The 19,575-nt window shown below is 37.1% G+C and overlaps 1 protein-coding gene and 1 non-coding gene across 7 annotated transcripts in view; one reads left to right on the top strand and one right to left on the bottom strand.

The window, feature by feature from the left end:
- MIGA1 (mitoguardin 1) overlaps nucleotides 1–19,575 on the top strand; it is an 82,843-nt gene that overhangs the window by 4,797 nt on the left and 58,471 nt on the right. For all 6 annotated transcript variants that reach the window (XM_072754822.1, XM_072754825.1, XM_026004740.2 and 3 more), the window contains exons 3-7: nucleotides 9,186–9,363; nucleotides 11,119–11,255; nucleotides 13,514–13,640; nucleotides 15,418–15,551; nucleotides 16,694–16,817. In XM_072754822.1, the coding sequence (XP_072610923.1) occupies nucleotides 9,186–9,363; nucleotides 11,119–11,255; nucleotides 13,514–13,640; nucleotides 15,418–15,551; nucleotides 16,694–16,817 (700 nt within the window). The remainder of the gene's footprint in view (nucleotides 1–9,185; nucleotides 9,364–11,118; nucleotides 11,256–13,513; nucleotides 13,641–15,417; nucleotides 15,552–16,693; nucleotides 16,818–19,575) is intronic.
- On the bottom strand, nucleotides 14,488–14,560 carry TRNAR-CCU (transfer RNA arginine (anticodon CCU)). The gene has a single exon. It is a non-coding gene; the product is annotated as a tRNA-Arg (tRNA).

Here is a 19,575-nt window from a genome sequence, read left to right as displayed (position 1 = left end):
CATAAAATGTGTCTAATCTACAAAGTAACCTTGGAATTTGGAAATCATCTCCATTTGAAAGATCTGGAAGCTTCAAGAGCTTCAGTAACTTGTCTAAAAGTGCAAATAATAGAGATGCCTCGGTGGCTCAGTTGGTTAAGGAGCCGACTCTTATTTTTTTCTTAAATTAATTTATTTGAGAGGGGGAGTATGCAAGTAGGGGGAGGGAGACAGATAAGCAGATTCTACACTGAGCACAGAGCCCCACATGGGGCTTGATCTCAGAACCCTGAGATCATGACCTAAGCTGAAATCAAGAGTCAGTCACTTAACGGACTGAACCACCCAGGTACCCCAAGCATCTGACACTTGATCAGACAGACCTTGATCTTAGGGTTGTGAGTTCAAGCTGGGCATGGAGCCTACTTTAAAAGTGCAAATAATAGGGGTACCTGGGTGCCTCAGTTGGTTAAGTGTCTGCCTTCAGCTCAGGTCATGTTCCCAGGGTTCTGGGGTAGAGCCCCACATTGGGCCCTTTGCTCAGAGAGGAGCCTACTTGTCCCTCTCTGCCCTCCCTTGTGCTCTGTGTCACCATCTCTGTCTCTCTCTCAGATAAATAAATAAAATCTTAAAAAAAAAAAAGTACAAATAATAATAAGATTTTAGCTTGTACCTCCTTGATCCCCAGATCCATTTTCTCTCATTTCCTTTCTTTCCTTTTTCAGGACTACATACTTAAGAGAAAATTTGACAAATATGGAAAAGAATTAAAGAGAAAATAAAAATAATCAACAGTTCCTCTATAAAAGCTTATTTGCTATACTTTCTCTAGATCTTTTATTTTTTTATTTTTTTTTTTTTTGGATCTTTTATTTTTGTATATATCTCTCTGCCCTCCACTCCCCTCTCCCTGCCCCCACTACCTTATTCCCCCCATTTGAGATTATAAAGTTCTATATTTTGAACATTCTCTATCATTAAAAATGCCTTATGACTATAGATGTACTATAGTTTATTGAATATTTTTCTGGTTTTGTGTTTCTGGTTTGTTTCAACAGTTTATTATTTATATATATCTTTGTCCAATTTTTAGATTTTTATTAAGGTAGATTCCTAGAGGTGAAAATATTAAGTCTAAATGTTTGGTATTCTTTTATTTGTATATGTTATACCATTTGGATGACATTTCAAAGACTAGCAGAAGGACGTGTGTAAAGCATTGTGCTACACATTTTGTTAGGTACGTTTCCAAGTTCATTTAGCCCTTACAATGATCTTTTTTTTTTTTAATTTTTTTTTTTAATTTTTATTTATTTATGATAGTCACAGAGAGATAGAGAGGCAGAGACACAGGCAGAGGGAGAAGCAGGCTCCATGCACCGGGAGCCCGACGTGGGATTCGATCCCGGGTCTCCAGGATCGCGCCCTGGGCCAAAGGCAGGCGCCAAACTGCTGCGCCACCCAGGGATCCCTACAATGATCTTTTTAAAAATGTATTATTTGAATAGGTAATACAGTTCACAGATCAAAACCACACACATATATACAGATACATACATGAAGATGTTTTGCTATCTCAATCTCCATCCATTCCCTATGGGTAACCATTTGGATTCTTTGAATATCAGGGTTTCCTTAATCAGATATCAGCAAAAGCAATTATATACTCTTTATTTTCTTGTCTTTCTTATAAAAGGGAGCATACTACCTATGTTCTTGTTTTTTCACTTAGATTATTCCTGGAGATCTTTCTGTATTAATATGTATGGATATTTTTCTTTTTTTTTTATTCCTACTGCTACATAATATTTCTATACATGAACATTTGTGTTATTTCTGATCTAGTGCTGTTACAAACAATGCTATAATGAGTAAGTTTCACATATCTCAATGCATACAGGTGTAGGCATGGGATACAGGTATAGGCACAGGATAAATATTTAGACTTTGGATTTCCAGGCCAAAGAATAAATGTATTTGAATTTGGTAGGTAATGTTAAGTTGCCTTCTGTAGGAACAGTATTATTTTGTACTCCCCAAATTTGTTTTTTTTTTTTGCCAGTCTGATAGGTGAGAATGGTATTTTTTTTTTTAAGATTTTATTCATTTATTCGTGAGAGACACAGAGAGAGAGAGGGAGAGACAAAGGCAGAGGGAGAAGCAGGCTCCCTTTCAGGAGTCTGATGTGGGACTTGATCCCAGGACCCCAGGATCACAACCTGAAAAAGGCATGCTCAATCACTGAGCCACCCAGGTACCCCCAAGAATGGTATTTCATCATGATTTTAATTTTACATCTCTTTTATATTTTGAGAGTCTTTCATAGATTTAAGAGGAATTTGTATTAAGTATGAACATTTTAAAGGCTTTTGTTTGTCATTCTAAAGTTGCTTTTCAGATTGGGTATACCGCCAAAAAAGATTGAGTATACCAACACAGTGTCTTTTTTTTTTAATCTTTTTTTTTTTTTTTTTTAAATCTTACCCATTTATTCATGAGAGACACACAGAGAGAGAGAGAGAGAGGCAGAGACACAGGCAGAGGGAGAAGCAGGCTCCATGCAGGGAGCCCTACGCGGGACCCTATCCTAGGTCCCCAGGTTCACACCCCAGGGGTGGTGCTAAACCGCTGGGCCACCAGGACTGCCCCCAACAGTGTCTTAATCATAATCATTGGATAATGTCTTTTTTCACAGCCTAAAAATCAGAGTATTAACTTTTTAAAAATGTTCATTGGCATTTTGTATTTCTTCTTTAGGAATTACTTTTGTACCTTTTGCATATATGATTTTTTTTTTTTATTTTTATTTTTTTGCATATATGATTTTATTATACCACCTATTTTTCGATGCTAAGAATAATTCTCTGAGGCCAGGTGTATTACCCAACTTGTTCCATGAGATATTTTTAAAAATAATAAAGGGGCACCTGGGTGGCTCAGTTAAGCATCTGCCTTTGGCTCAGAATATGATCCCAAGGTTCTGGGATCAAGCCCTATATCGGGCTCCCTGCTCAATGAGGAGCCTGCTTCTTGAGGGAGAAGCACAAACTCCTGCTTGGTACCTAAGCAGTGCCTTTTAAAGGCCAGAAGTTTTTATTTTTGTTTATTTTTTTTTTGATTTTTTTTTTTTTAATTTATGATAGTCACACACACACACACAGAGAGAGAGAGAGAGAGAGAGAGAGAGAGGCAGAGACACAGGCAGAGGGAGAAGCAGGCTCCATGCACTGGGAGCCCGATGTGGGATTCGATCCCGGGTCTCCAGGATCGTGCCCTGGGCCAAAGGCAGGCGCTAAACCACTGTGCCACCCAGGGATCCCAGACCAGAAGTTTTTAATTCTGAAATCCATTTGTCAACTTTTTTTTTTTTTTAAATGGATTAGGTTCTTGGTGTCGTCTCTAAGATATATTTGTATAGCCAAAGGTCACAAAGATTTTCTCCTGTGCTTGCTTCTAGAACTTTTATAGTTTTAGATTTTATGTTTCTGTAGTTTTAGGTTTATGATCCATAGTAAATTATTATATTTTATGAAATTATACAGTATATAATCTTTCTCAACATAATGCATTTGAGATTCATTCCATTGTTGTCTGTCTGAATATTCTGGCCCTTTTTATTGCTGAGTATTCCATTGTATGGATGTACAGTTTATCCATTTACCTGTGGAGGAACATGCAGGTGGTTTGTGGGTCTTGGATTTTGTTTTCTTCTAGAAATTTCTTCCTTGAATTTCCTTTTTACTTTTTTTTTTTTTTAATTTTTTATTTATTTACTTATGATAGTCATAGAGAGAGAGATAGAGAGGCAGAGACATAGGCAGAGGGAGAAGCAGGCTCCATGCACCGGGAGCCCGACGTGGGATTCGATCCTGGGTCTCCAGGATCGCGCCCTGGGCCAAAGGCAGGCGCCAAACCGCTACGCCACCCAGGGATCCCTCCTTTTTACTTTTGACAAAAATAGCTTGACTGTGTATGTACAGGTTTATTTCTGATTTCTGTTACATTGATCTTTATGTCTGTTGTTTTGCAGTACCACCTGTTTTAATTATCCTAGTTTTATAGTTAAGTTTTGAAATTGGCTAGATTAAGTTCTCCAACTTTGTTCTTTTTCAGAGTTACTTTGGTTATTCTAGTTCCTTTGTCTTTCCTCAACTTTTTTTTTTTTTAATAATAAGCTGCCAATATCTACAGAAATTTTTGCCTGGGGGCTCTTGGGTGGCTCAGTCAGTTAAATGTCTGCCTTTCGCTCAGGTCATGATCTCAGGGTCTGGGATCAAGCCCTACTTCAGGCTCCCCACTCAGCAGGGAGTCTGCTTCTCTCTCTCCCTCCATCCTTCACACCCGTTTGTACCCCCCACCCCCAATAAATAAAGATCTTTAAAAAGTCTTTTTTTTCCTTTTTTTTTTAAAGATTTATTTATTCATTAATTCATTCAGAGAGAGACAGGCAGAGGGAGAAGCAGGCTCCATGCTGGGAGCCTGACGTGGGACTCGATCCTTGGTTTCCAGGATCACACCCCGGGCTGCAGGCAGCGCCAAACCACTGTGCCACTGGGGCTGCCCAAAAAAATCTTTTTTTCCTGGGATTTTGATTAAAATTCTATTGGTTTTTGTAAATCAGATTGGAGAGAAACAACATTTTATAATCCATGAACATGATGTATCTCCTTTCATCTTTGTTTTTTCATCAGTATTTTGTTATTAACTAGCACTGATTTCTTTTTTTTAGATTTACCTCTAAGTATTTTTTTTCTTTTTCTCTTACTTGGTGCTATTATAAATGGTATTGCTTTTTAAATTTCAAATGTCAGGGACGCCTGGGTGGTTCAGTTGATTAAATGTCTGCCTTCAGCTCAGGTTTTGATCCCAGATCTTGAGATCTAGCCCCACATCTGGCTCCCTGCTCAGTGGGGAGCCTACTTCTCCATCTCCCTGTGCCCCTCACTCCCGCTGTTTCTGTGCTCTCTGTCAAATAAATAAACAAATAAATTTAAAAATTCATATATCAAATTCCAGTTGCTTATTGCTGTCATTGACTTTGTAGCCTACTTACCTACCAGTTCTAGGAGATTTGAGCGGTATATTTTGGGGGGGATTTTCCATGTAGACAATCAAATTGCAGTTTCACTTCCTTTCCAGTATGTATTCCTTTTATTCTTTTTTCTTGACTTTTTGTATTGTTTTGTACTTTATTATGATGTTGTTTCTGGATAGCTTCAGGCATTCCTTGGCTGTGGCAGCATCACTGTAATCTCTCCCTCTTCACATGGACTTCTCTTTTATGTCTCAATGAAAAAATTGATACAATTTATTTTTTTAAAAAATTAATATAATTTAATCCCTTATAAGGATCACCCTGTAACGGTGTGATGTTATTTTGATTCTTAAATATATTGACAAAGACTTTTTAAAATAAGATCATAATCTGATATTCAAAGTGTATGTGAATTTTGAGGGGACACTATTTAAGCCACACACCTTCTAGTCCTAATTTGTAGAGATTTTTAAAAATCATGAGTGGATGCTGAATATTTTCAAATGTTCTTTTTGAATCTATTAAGATTATATTATGGCTTTTTTTCTTGGTTTGTTATTATGGTAAGTTGCATTGATTGATTTTTTAATGTTGAACCAGATTTGCATTCCTAGGATATACACTACTTGACCATATATAGTATTCATTTTATATATTGCTGGATTCAACAATGTGTTAATATTTTGTGAAGGATTTTTTTTTTTTTAATGATAGTCACACACACACACAGAGAGAGAGAGAGAGAGGCAGAGACACAGGTAGAGGGAGAAGCAGGCTCCATGCACCGGGAGCCCGACATGGGATTCGATCCTGGGTCTCCAGGATCGCGCCCTGGGCCAAAGGCAGGCGCCAAACCGCTGCGCCACCCAGGGATCCCCCTGTGAAGGATTTTTTTTAAAAATCTATCAACATTACAGATATTAGCTTATAATTTTTTGTAATGTCTTTGGTTTTGATATTAATAATAATGCTGGCTTCAAGCAATCATTGAGAAATATTCCTTTATTGAATGGAATTGATAATTCTTTCTTAAATATTTGGTAGAATTTGCCCTATAGTTTGTGAAAAGTTTTTATTTAACTACATATTCAGTTTCTTTGTACATATGTAACTATTCATGCTATTTCTTCCAGAGTGAATTTTGATTCACTCTGTTTTTCAAGAAATTGACCCATTTCATCTAAAATTGTTGAATTTATGGGCATAGAGTTGTTCATAGTAATCTGTGAGGTCTTTAGTGATGACACCTCTTTCATTTCTGATTTTGGTAATCTGTGTCTTTTCTCTCTCTCTGTTTGTTTTTGGACTGAGTGGCTAGAATTTTGTGAGTTTTATTCATTTCTGTCCCCCCCCCCCCCCGAAGCCTATTGGGAGTGACCCTATTGATTTTTTATTTTATTATTTATTTATTTATTTATTTATTTATTTATTTATTTATTTATTTATTAAAAAGATTTATTTATTTATTCATGATGGACAGAGAGGGGGGAGAGAGAGAGAGGCAGAGACACAGGAGGAGGGAGAAGCAGGCTCCATGCCGGGAGCCCAACGTGGGACTCGATCCCGGGACTCCAGGATCACGCCCTGGACCAAAGGCAGGCGCTAAACCGCTGAGCCAACCAGGGATCCCCTAAGTTTTGTTTTTTAAAAACTTGATTTTACTGATTTGGTTTTCTGTTTCATTGATTTCTGTTTAGTCTTTATTACTTCCTATTTTCTGCTTGCTTTGGATTGAATTTGTTCTTTTTTCTAGTTTCTTAAGGTTAAAAACTCAGATTATGGATTTTGCTACCTTTCTTCTTTAATATAAGCATTTAATGGTATAAATGTCCTTTTTTTTTTTTAAAGATTTTATTTATTTATTCATGAGAGACACACAGAGAGAGAGAGAGAGAGGCAGAGACACAGGCTCCTTGCATGGAGCCTGATGTGGGACTCGATCCCGAGTCTCCAGGATCACACCCTGGGCTGCAGGCAGCGCTAAACTGCTATGCCACCGGGGCTGCCCTATAAATGTCCTTTGAAAGCTAAAGCTGCATCCCACAGATTGTCTTTTGTTCCTTTGAGGGGATAGAGGAGAGTATTGATGCAGTTCATGCCCCTCCACAAAAGCTCCTTTTTCCCTCTCCCACTCTGCACCATTAGGGAGACTTAGGATTCTTGCTTTCTTTTATGTGAGTAGTGACTGGTGGGATTCATGAAGATAAAACCTGCAAAAAATATGGATTACCCCTATCTTTGCAGCCCTGCTACCAGGGGGCACTTTACCCTCTCTCACCAGTGCACACTGTCTCTACCAATTTACTCGCGTACTAGTTGAACTCATAAATATCCTTTTGTGTTTTATCTCAGCATGCCAGAGTTTATAAGTTATCTCTTCGTGCAGATGCCTGTGTCTCTTTAGTTTTGGGGCTGGCAGATTGCCCTCCGACCTCAGCATTGTGATGGGTTCAAGAAAAAATGAGAACTTGGCATTTGCTTGGCTTTTTGTTGTTAAGAATTTGGAAATGCATCAGGCTCCCTGCATGGAGCCTGCTTCTCTCTCGCTCTGCCTGTATCTCTGCCTCTCTCTCTTCCTCTGTGTCTCTCATGAATAAATAAATAAAATCTTAAAAAAAAAAAAAAGAATTTAGAAGTGACACTCTTTGTACCTCTCTACACCCCACGACTATGGCTTTATATATAGATCTCCTGTATTTTAGGTGATTGATAGTGTCTGTCCCCCAAGACAAAGTTAATTACCTCTTGCTCTGATATTAATAGTGTATACTTATATTACTGTATTTATCACACAATACTGTAATTATCTGACCATATATTTGTCTCTACTGTTAGCACACTGCTTGAAGGAGGCAAGATCTGTGGCCTCAATAACCAGGGCTTCTCGATCATTGAAAGGCATTGATATTTGCTTGCTGAATAGAATTACAGTAAGAATTTTAATCTTCATAATACAGTGTGGTACATTGTAAAATGCTGAGTAAATACTTGTTGAATAATTCATGCATAAAAGGACTTATTCAGATAGCATTTACAAATTGAGTTAATTCAGAGCATCTGGGTGGCACAGTCGGTTAAGTTTCTGACTCTTGGTTTTGGCTCAGGTCCTGATCTCAGGGTTGTGAGATCAAGCCCTGCATTGGGTTCTACATTCAGCACAGAGTCTGCTTGAAATTCTTCCTCCCTTTGCTCTCCTCTTCCTCGAGTGCATGTGCTCTCTCTCTCTCTCAAATAAATAAATCTTTTAAAAAAATTGAGTTAATTCATGTTTGTCCAAATTTCAAAATTGTCCAAATTAAAAAAAAAAAAATTAAAACTCTGAAATGGGGCTCCTTGGGTGGCTCAGTTGGTTAAGTGTCTGGCTCTTGATCTCAGCTCACTTCTTGATTTCAGGTGTGTGAGTTCAAGCCCCATGTTGGGCTCTACACTGAGTGTGGAGCCTACTTAAAAAACAAAAACAATCGGGCAGCCCAGGTAGCTCAGTGGTTTAGTGTTGCCTTCAGCCCAGGGCATGATCCTGGAGACCCGGGATCGAGTCCCAGATCAGGCTCCCTGCATGGAGCCTGCTTCTCCCTCTGCCTATGTCTCTGCCCGCCCCCCTCTGTCTCTCATGAATGGATAAATAAAATCTTTTAAAAAACAACAAAGCGAAACTGAATTAATCATTCCTATAATTTAAAATCTTGCTGTGATTCAGATATTTAGTTGCATGAAAATCATTGGTTGTTCAACAGGTTTTAATGACGTTGAATTATTTTGTGTTCCTTTTGACTTTTTGGTAGATTCGTTACCTAGGAACTTAAGAAAATAATAGGTTAGTATAGTTTGCTTGTTTTTAAAATTCAAATTGGGGGATGCCTGGGTGACTCAGTTGTTGGGCGCCTGCCTTTGGTTCAGGTCGTGATCCCAGGATCAGGTCCCACCATTGGGCTCCCTGCGAGGAACCTACTTCTCCTTCTGCCTATGTCTCTGCCTCTCTCTCTCAGTCTGTGTCTCTCATGAATAAATAAATAAAATTCAAATTGGGCTACCTATCACTGAAGAGTGTGAAATAATATTCTCTTGGCATTACTTAGAACTAGGTTAGCTTAAGAATAAGTTTTGTTCTTATGTCTTTAAGTGAACAAATAAATGTAAGAAATTTTTTTCAACCTACCTGCATCTTTTCCAGATAAAATTTTCACCAGTAGCAAAAAAGTTGTTTGTGGTCACTGCAGTGAGTGCTGTGTCTGTAATTTTTCTGGCCCATCATTTTAAAAGAAAACGTGGAAAGAAGAAAGGAAAAATATTACCATGGGAACCAGAGCACCTTGTACTTGAATATGCTAAGAGAGCAGCATCAGACAAAGGTATGTGGAGCTAGCTGAATTAAATCTATAAAGGAAATTTTATATATAAATCATAACTGATGTGCAGTGATTTCAGTGTTTTAGTCTCCAGAGTTCCTTTAAGAATAATACAGATATACAGATTCATTTTAGAAAGATTAGAACATACAGATAAGCAAACAAAAAATTAAAATCACCTGATACTGTGCTACCCAGAAGTAATGAATAATAATACTTTGGCATATATCTATCCATTTCTAGTTGCATTTAAATATATTAAAACATAAAATTTTATATTATGTACATATAAATGGTATATCTAGTTTAAGGAAAATTATGATTACCTTTTTGTAGACTGTTAAGAATGTTTTTCTAGGTCAAAAAATATACTTCTATGCTTTCATATTTAGTATGTACTTAATGTTAAGTTTGTAAACATACACCCTGATTTGTTTAAGCAGTTTCTTGTTGTCTGTTTGTTTGTTTATTTATTTATTTATTTATTTATTTTTTAAAGATTTTATTTATTCATGAGAGACACAGAGAGAGAGGCAGAGATATAGGCAGAGGGAGAAGCAGGCTCCATGCAGGGAGCCCTATGTGGGACTCGATCCCAGAACTCTGGGATCACTGCCTGAGCCGAAGGCAGACGCTTAACCGCTGAGCCACCCAGGTGTCCCTTGTTGTCCCTTTAGAATGCTTTTCTTGCTTTGCATATATTTGTCTGATTATTTTCTTAATATATAAGTAGAATAGAATTGCTGGTCTCTAAAAGATCTATGGATCTATAGTTAGAGATGTGGTACATATTGCCAAAGTATATCAATAACAATAATTTCTTGAGCATGCTGAATTTCTTATTTTTTTTAAATTAATTTAGATTTATTTAGAGTATCATATGCTTTTGTGATTGACTTGTCTAGCAAATAATTAATGAAGGACTTTTGTGCCAAGTACAGTGAACATTACAGTAATGGTAGCTCTCACTTAATGAGATTTTGTTAGATCTCAGGGGTAGTGCTAATGTATATTCACTGCATTATTTAACCTTTATAGCAATCCTATGAATTTGGACTATATCCTGAGTTATTGTTTAGACTTAAGAATGAGATAAGGAAAAAAATATGAGATAAGGAAAACTTAAGGGACTTGCACAGGGTCATATAAGTCCAGGGATTGAATTGAAGAATGTCTTAACTGTTGCATTAAAGATGAGCTAAGACACAGTATCTGCCATAGATGAATAGATAATTAGGAGAGACAGAAATATAAAAAACTAATTATAGTGTAATATGATATGGTTTAGATGTAATTCAGGAAAGAAAGTGCTTATATTTTGTTAAATTTATAACTTGAAGGTTCATAGTTACCAGTATGTTTTTTTTTTTAATTTTATTTTTAATTATTCTCTGCACCGAACATGGGACTCAGACTTATAAACTTAAGATCAAGAGTTATATACCCTACCAGCTCACTCACCAGGCACCCTTAGTTGCCAGGATTTTTTATACTGATTACAACAGATCATTCATATACTGCTGTAATTAGATGAATATTTTATTCTTCATTTAAGAAGCAGAATTTAGCAGTGTTAAATACAATTGTAAAGAGATGTGGATTTTAATGATGTACATTTAATAATTTATACATCTGAGTGAAATGTGTTTTAAACCTAGCTTTCTGAATGAATATAATGTAAACCTTGAAATTTTACATTAAATTTATCATTGGAGTTAATAATATCTCTAATATTATTGATATTATTGTATTTGGTAGGTTCAAGTTGTTCCAGTAGTAGACAGAATTTGACGTTATCTTTAAGTTCTGCCAAAGACAAAGGATCTCAGTCTTGTAATTATGCTAATGGAGGACTTTTCAGTAAATACTCAGGTTCTGCACAGAGTTTAGCCTCCGTAAGTAAAGAACAAAACTTACTGTTTTATAGATTTGCCCTTGTGTCTATTGTTATCTCTTTGTTTAAATGTCATATAGATAACTCCTAGTATGGAAAGAACCTTAAATCATCTGGTTGTGTCTGTTTTCTTTAAGCAAGTAAACTTTTCCTTTTGCTGACTAACCAGCCAGTTTCATTCCAGCTTTCCTTGAGTAAGTGATGTGGACACATGAGGGTCTGTAGAACAGTGTTGATGTGGAAGTGTTGTTTCAAAACTAGATGTTCTGTAAAGAAGCTGGAAAGATACAGCCAGACTTCATGCTAGGTCACAAAATAATGAGCCTCCATAGGTTTAAAGTGTGTGGCTTGCTGAAGCCAAGTGTGCAGTTCCTTACCTTGTTCTTTGGAGCATTGATATAGTATTGATTGACGGGGAGAAAAAAAGTTAGTATTTGTTGCAATTTAGTAAAGTTTAAAAATTTGTTAAATAGGTAGATTGTTAAATAGGCTTTTTACTAAATAAAGAAGAGGCAAGAAAATGTATGGTGATAAATATGTTCCTGATCCTTCTGGTTCCCCTCCTTGGAGACAAACAGTATTGATAATTTCTTACATATATACTTCCAGGAAAGTATGCCTCTACCATCATGTATATTCATTATTTAATTTTATTTTTTTATTTTTATATTTTTAAAAGATTTTATTCATTTATTCATGAGAAACACAGAGAAAGAGAGGCAGAGACACAGGCAGAGGGAGAAGCAGGCTCCGTGCAGGGAGCCCAATGTGGGACTCAATCTGGGGACCCTGGGATCACGCCCTGAGCCGAAGGCAGATGCTCAACCATTGAGCCACCCAGGTGTCCCTGTATTCATTATTTTAAATAATTTATTGAACACCATGTTCTGTACCCTGCTTCTGTATTTTGTTGGAATATATAGCTGCCCCTTTCTTAAGTGCTTAAAAATATACTAAATTTTTAAAGGCTATTCTGTGGTAGGAACATCTAGATCAAAGGCCTGCAGGCTTTCATTTGTTCTTTGAAACTGAACAGGATGATGAAATATATGCCCATTCTATAATCTGGATTTACTCTGTGTCAGAGAATACCTCTATTTTGAAATTTTTCAACTGAGTTTAAGCAGTTGTTCTTAACTACTAAGTAGAAAAAGGGAGTTTCATGATAAATGTGGATAGAAAGTCTGGAGTGCCTTTACTATACTTGCTTCAGCTCACCTCATCATTCCACTGCTGGGACTAGGAACCCAGATTTCGCCTTTTTTACTGAGTGCCCAAACAAGGCAACACATGTGGAAAGGAGGGGACAGGGTCCACAAAACTTGGTAATTGCATATGAGAGGTGTGAGAAGAGAAGTTAAAGATGGCTTTCTGTTTTCAAGTTTGGGAAATTATGGGGATGGAAGTATTATTAGTGAATCTGGAGAAGGAAAAATTTTTGTTGTGGGAAGATGCAGAGCTCCTTTTTGATAGAGTCAGTTTTAAGATGCCAGCAGAAGAGCTGAGTAGAATCAAATAGGCAGATGGAAATATGGGCTAAATTTCTTTATTTTTAATTTTAAAAAAAAGTTTGTTTTGAGAGAGAAAAAGAGAGAGTGCATGAGGAAAGGGGCAGAAACAGAATCTCAAGCAGACTCCCTGCTGAGCACAGAGCCCAGCACGGGACTCGATCTCACGACACATCAGATCATGACCTGAGCTGAAATCGTTAAGTCCGATCCTGAACCGACTGAACCATCCAGACCCCCTAGGTTTATTTTAAAAGGACAGAACTGGAAGTAGAGACTAGGCAGTCATTTGCATAGAGGTGACTGAAATGATTGGCCCAGTGCACCTTGCTAGAGAAGGGATGATGGTAAAGGCTTTTCAGTTTCAGTTATTGTTTAGCAGAGAATCAGCATTGCCAATAAATTCTGGAAAGGAAATAAGCTAGTTACCTCTAACCAAAGTAGGTGTGGATAAAATTAATAAGTAAATAGTTAATAAAACAGTAAACTATAAAAATAACTGCTTGATTTTTTTAGAGAAATAACTAATTTTTGTTTGAAATACTCTCCTATTTGTGTATTTTTGAGCAAACAAAGGCTTAAAATACTTAAGGTGTGACTCCTGACTATAGTTAGATTTGTTTCTTCAGGTAGGAATTATATATGTTGTTTTACCAGGAATAGGTTATGTAAATAATATGTAAATACAAAAGATTGCAAAATACTATCACAAAAGGCATTTTGAAGTAACTTCTGTTGATCTTAATTTTAGGTCCAGAGTGTCAATTCTTGTCATAGCTGTGCTTGTGGCAATTCTAACTCCTGGGACAAAGCAGATGAAGATGATATTAAACTTGTGAATATTCCTGTGACCACTCCTGAGAACTTATACTTGATGGGTAGGAATACCATAATAAAGTTTTAAGATATTATACTCTCATTTAATGTGAAACTAAAGAATGATGAATTATTCTAAGGGAAACAGCATAGTTTTGAAATGTTCTTATATCTTTTGAATCTAGTGTACATAACATAACCTACTATATTAGTTTTTGGAGGATACTCTAACAAATTACCACAAACTTAGTTGTTTAAATAGCAGAAATGTATTCTTTCAGACTTCTGGCAGCCGGAAGACTGAAATCATTATCACTGGGTTGAAATCAAGATATCTTTAGAGCTGTGCTTCCTCTGGAGGCTTAGGGGAGTAACTGTTTCTTGTCCCTCTCAGCTTTTGATAGGTTCTGGCTTATGGCCATGTGACTGCAATCTCTAGTCAGTACCTCCTCTGTGCACACCAAATCCCCCTCACCCTCTTACTGGGACAGTTGTGATTGGATTTAGGGTCCACCAAATAATCTAGGATAACCACCCATGTTAAATTCCTTAATTTAATCACATCTGCAAAGACCCCTTTTCTTTGTAAAGTAATGTTTACAGGTTCCAGAGGTTAGGACCTGACATTTTTTGTTGGCCACTATTCAATCTGTTACACTTATCTAATCTGATTTGTTGATTTTTTTTTTAAGATTAATTTATTTGAGAGAGGAAGAGGGAGGGAAAGCAGGGGGAGGGGCAAAGGGATAGGGAGAGAGAATCTCAAGCAAATTCTGAGCTGAGTGAAGAGAGCCTAGTGCAGGGCTTGATCTCACAACCCTAAGATCATGGCCTGAGCTAAAACCAAGAGTCAGATGCCTAACCAACTGAGCCAACCAGGCACCCCTATTTTATTTTAAGTAGGCTCCATGCCCAACATAGGGCTTGAACTTACGACCCTGAGATCAGGAGTCATATGCTCTACCAACTGAGCCATCCAGGCACCCCTAAATTAAGTAGCTTTTAAAGATCTTTTTCATTAATATGTCTAGAATATTGGAATATTTTATATGTCTTGAATGTTGGAATATTTTGGTTTTGTTTGAAGTACGTAATTATTTTGGTAAGACTTTTTTTTTTTTTTTACTTGGAGAAAAAGAATCACATATTCACCTTTTTTTCCCCATAAAGCTGTCTAGCTGGGGGGATATAGAATTTCTACTTGAACTGTAACTCTTGATGGGTTTTCCAGAAGTTTTGTAGATTTTCAACTGACCCAGCAATTTGTCCATCCAAACACAACTGACCCAGCAATTTATCCATCCAACTACAAATCATGTAGTTTAAGGAACATTCTGTGGGGGAAAAAAAGTTGGGAAAACCTTTATTTAGCCTTAGTATCCTATTTCCTCTCAGCTTTACTCTCTCCTTGTGACAACCTCTTATAAACCTGATAGCTTCTTATCAACTAGTTTCTTCTATTTACCTATGTTTTTAGTTTAGGAGGATATATTGAAAGATAGTTGTGTGAATATAAAAATTAGTCATTGTTGGACTTTTGATGAACTCATGACACTGTTCTAGAAAAATCCCAAGCAGGATATAAATTTGAGTTACATTTAAAAAAAGAAGATATATCGGTCATTTCTCTGATTTTTGGTTGACTAGAATTATAGGCCTAGAATATGTTGGGAAATTAAAATTCTGCTATGAAATGAGGTGAACATAAAATTATTCTTTAGTGCCAAAGTTACAGTCAGACTGTGCCATTGTTGATAACTATATGAAAAAGACTTCAGCCTAAAATAATTTTATTTTGCTATTGGTTTTTCTTACAATTATTCTGTTCTTAATTCATAGGTATGGAATTGTTTGAAGAGGCGCTGCGTCGATGGGAGCAAGCTCTCACTTTTCGAAATAGACAGGCTGAAGATGAAGCCTGTGGTTCTATTAAATTGGGTGCAGGAGATGCCATTGCTGAAGAAAGTGTAGATGTAAGGGTGATTTATCTAAGAGTGGCCTTTATAATATTGGAAGAATTGAACAATGTTTAATGTTGATTCAGTGTCCTTGCTTTTTGTGGCATTTAATAAAACTGGTTTTTTGGCCCCCCTTGGGATTATGTAGGGTTATATCTTATTGGGCTTTTTCTGTTCAGTTAGTTGTTGAATCCCAAATTTACAATTCATATCAAGTTCCCTGATTTTCCAGGAATATATGGAATTAAGCTAGTAAGATTTCTAAGGGGATTTTTAAAAGTCTGTTTTATACTTTGTGATTAATTAAATGGTATTATATTCATAAAAGTTACATAGACTTTTAAATAGACTGATATTGATCATTTTGGCTAATGATTTTTTTCTTAAGATATTATTTATTTATTTGAGAGAGTGAGAGAACATGCCCAAATGGGGGGGAGGGATAGAGGGCAAGGGAGAAGCAGACTCCTAGCTGAGTAGGGAGCCCCACATGGGGCTGGATCCCAGGATATGGGATCATAACCCAAGATGAAGGCAGACTAAGCTTAGCTGACTGAGCCACCCAGGCACCTTGTTGGCTAGTGATTCTTAAATTTGAGCATGATCAGAACCATCTGAAAGGCTTATTAAGACAGACTTGGGTTTCTAATTCAGTGTGTGGATTAGGTCCTGAGAATTTGCATTTCTAGCAATTCTCAGATGATACTGATGCTGCTATTCCAGGATCTTACTTTTAAAAGCCCTGATCTACTCCCACTCCTTATATTTACAGGTAGAGAAGCTAAATCCCTAAGAACTGAGGTGACCTTGCCAAAGGCCCAGCTAGAACCCAGTGCTGTCACTACCCAATAGTTATTCCTCATATCCCACACTTTCTCTGCCTTTCATTTAAGAGTGGAAGGTGTTGGGACACCTTGGTGACTCAGTGGTTGAGTGTCTGCCTTTGGCTCAGGGCATGATCCCAGGGTCCTGGAATTGAGTCCTGCATTGGGCTCCCCACAGGGAGCCTGGTTCTCCCTCTGCCTATGTCTCTGCCTCTCTCTTTCTATGTGTCTCATGAATAAATAAAAAAGTCTTTAAAAAAAAAAAGTGGAAGTTACTGAGGATTTTAACATTAGAATCTAATATTTGCTGTATGTACTTTTTTCTCCTCATAGGATATTATTAGTACTGAATTTATCCATAAACTTGAAGCTCTGCTGCAAAGAGCGTATCGTCTCCAAGAGGAGTTTGAAGCTACCCTGGGGGCATCTGATTCTAATTCCCTGGTTAATGATATTGGTAAGTTGGATATTTTATATAGATTTTATGAAACAAGTAAATTTTTTCTTTTATATTCTTGGAATTATTTAAGTATATTAATATGGCTACATATTTTTTAGAAAATAGTCAAGAGAAAAAAAGTCCTATCATATTTACTGATTATTTTCTTTCAGTTTTATTTTTCTAGAGTGAATTTAATACCCTTAAATATAATGTCAAGTACTTACTCTAGGTAGGATCGTGACTTTAAAATCATATTCTAATTGAAAGAATCCCAGTCCACGTGTTGGAGAGAGGAGGAAAATAAAATAAAAATGGGGTAGAGACACACCTCAAAAATGTGCATGTAGCTCATGGCATACATTTAAAATAGTTAAGAATAATTCAGAATTAATAATTAAGAAATTTTATTTCTTGGACCCCATTTTAATTGCAGGCTAGATTTTTATATCAGTAGCTAGGACATGCATTAGTATATACCATTACCCTTATTTCCTCTTTTAAAGGGAAAAGAACTTTGAAAAGTCTTTCTTTTTTTTTAAGATTTTATTTATTTATTTATTTATTTTTTATTTATTTTTTTTTTAAATTTTTATTTATTTATGTATTATAGTCACAGAGAGAGAGAGAGAGAGAGAGAGAGGCAGAGACACAGGCAGAGGGACAAGCAGGCTCCATGCACCAGGAGCCCGACGTGGGATTCAATCCCGGGTCTCCAGGATCGCGCCCTGGGCCAAAGGCAGGCGCTAAACCGCTGCGCCTCCCAGGGATCCCCAGATTTTATTTATTTTTTAATGAGGAACACAGAGAGGCAGAGACAGAGGGAGATGCAGGCTCCACACAGGGAGCCTGATTTGGGACTCGATCCTGGGACTCCAGGATCCCGCCCTGCGCCAAAGGCAGACACTCAACCACTGAGCCACCCAGGCGTCCCTTGAAAAGTCTTTTTTTATTTTTTTTAAAGAGGATTTTTTTTTTTTTTAAGATTTTATTTATTTATCCATGAGAGACACACAGAGAGGCAGAGACGTAGGAAGAGGGAGAAGAAGCAGGCTCCATGGAGAGAGATTGATGTGGGACTCGATCCAGGGACCCTGGAATCACGCCCTGAGCCAAAGGCAGACGCTCAACTGCTGTGCCACCCAGGCATCCCTGAAAAGTCATTTTAAGTGATGTTTTCAAAGGGATGAATGATTAAAATTGCTTCCTTGAATTCTGTATATGCTCCTAAGAATGAAGTAATACAAAATTACATTGCACCTCTTTTTGGTAAAAAAATTTTTTTAAGTTTGAGGAGAATTGTTATTTTATTATAAGGAATAAAAATAGCTAAGGAGTGTTAAGTTCTTCCACATTTTTTTTTCCTGAACATAAACTACAAGTGTCTACATTTAGGAAAGCTTATGTATCTATGTATTTTGAATTTTGGTGAAGATTTCTTTTGTATTAGAATTAAGAATTACTATGTAGGGGCACCTGGCTGGCTCAGTTGGAGGAATGTGTGACTCTTGATCTTGGGTTGTGAGTTCGAGCCTCACATTGGGTGTAGAAGTTACTAAAAAAAAAATAAATAAACTTTAAAAAATTGCTGTCTATATGTTAGGGTTATGTGATGCCTCTTTGTATTAATTTTGCTCTTTGCTTTTTCATATTGTCACCAAAATTACTTATTAGGCTTGAGTATTTTTTAGTAGTTTCTCTCCTCTTATCTTGGCATAGTGTTTTGACATGTGGAGGTTACAGATCAGAAAGAAGTAGGTGATATTCATGTTAACAAATAGAATTTGTCAAAGCCTTCTCTTTTATACTTACAGTTTCTTTCTACACAATTTCTTCCTTTTTTTTTTTTTAAGATTTTATATATTTGTTTATGATAGACTCAGAGAGAGAGGTAGAGACATAGGCAGAAAGAGAAGCAGGCTTCATGCAGGGAGCCCGATGTGGGACTCGATCCCAGAACTCCAGGATCACGCCCTGGGCCAAAGGCAGACGCCAAACCACTGAGCCACCCAGGCGTCGCTCTTTCTACACAATTTCTTTCATAAGTTCTTACAATGACAGAAAGGACAAAGAGAAGGAATTTTAAACGAATTCAAGTGTAACAACAGAATGGAACAACTGGAAAAGATAGGAAAATAGTTACATGGCAAGGAAAACCACAGAGATCAAGGAGTAGGAAAAAATGATAAGTATAAGGAAGAGAGAGGAAAAGAGCCACAAGGCTTAATATTTTATTCTAGGAGTGGAGGCTTTGCCCTCACTGTTCTAATTGTCTACCTGCAGTTTTCTTTCCAGCCTCAGTGATGCTGAGCGTCATGGAGGTGTGTGCTTCTTTTTAAAAAAAAAAAATTTTTTTTTTAAAGAAATTTTATTTATTCATGCATGAGAGACAGAGAGAGAGAGAGAGAAGCAGGCTCCACGCAGGGAGCCCAACATGGGACTCAGTCCAGGGTCTTCAGGATCCCACCCCCGGGCTGAAGGTGGCGCTAAACCGTTGAGCCACCGGGGCTGCTCAGGTGTGTGCTTCTTACACTTCTTACTCATGTAATGTACATCTCAGATTCAGCTCTGTTTAGCAGCCCAAAGTTTCTTTTTTCTACTGACCATAAAGGTTGGCAAAGTCTGTCTTCAAGGTTTTTTCAGGTTATTAGGTTATGAAGGTTTCTTAGGTACTGCCCCAAAAGGTCTGCTTTGAGTTACATTGCTTCTGGACAAGAAGTCCCCTAGGCACATGGCTTCGTTTCTGGAGACTTCACGTTGTTTCTGAGTAAATTGT

The sequence above is a fragment of the Vulpes vulpes genome, chromosome 3 (genome assembly GCF_048418805.1).
Source record: "Vulpes vulpes isolate BD-2025 chromosome 3, VulVul3, whole genome shotgun sequence".
Lineage (NCBI taxonomy): Eukaryota > Metazoa > Chordata > Mammalia > Carnivora > Canidae > Vulpes > Vulpes vulpes.
This window is presented reverse-complemented; position numbering and strand designations above follow the sequence as displayed.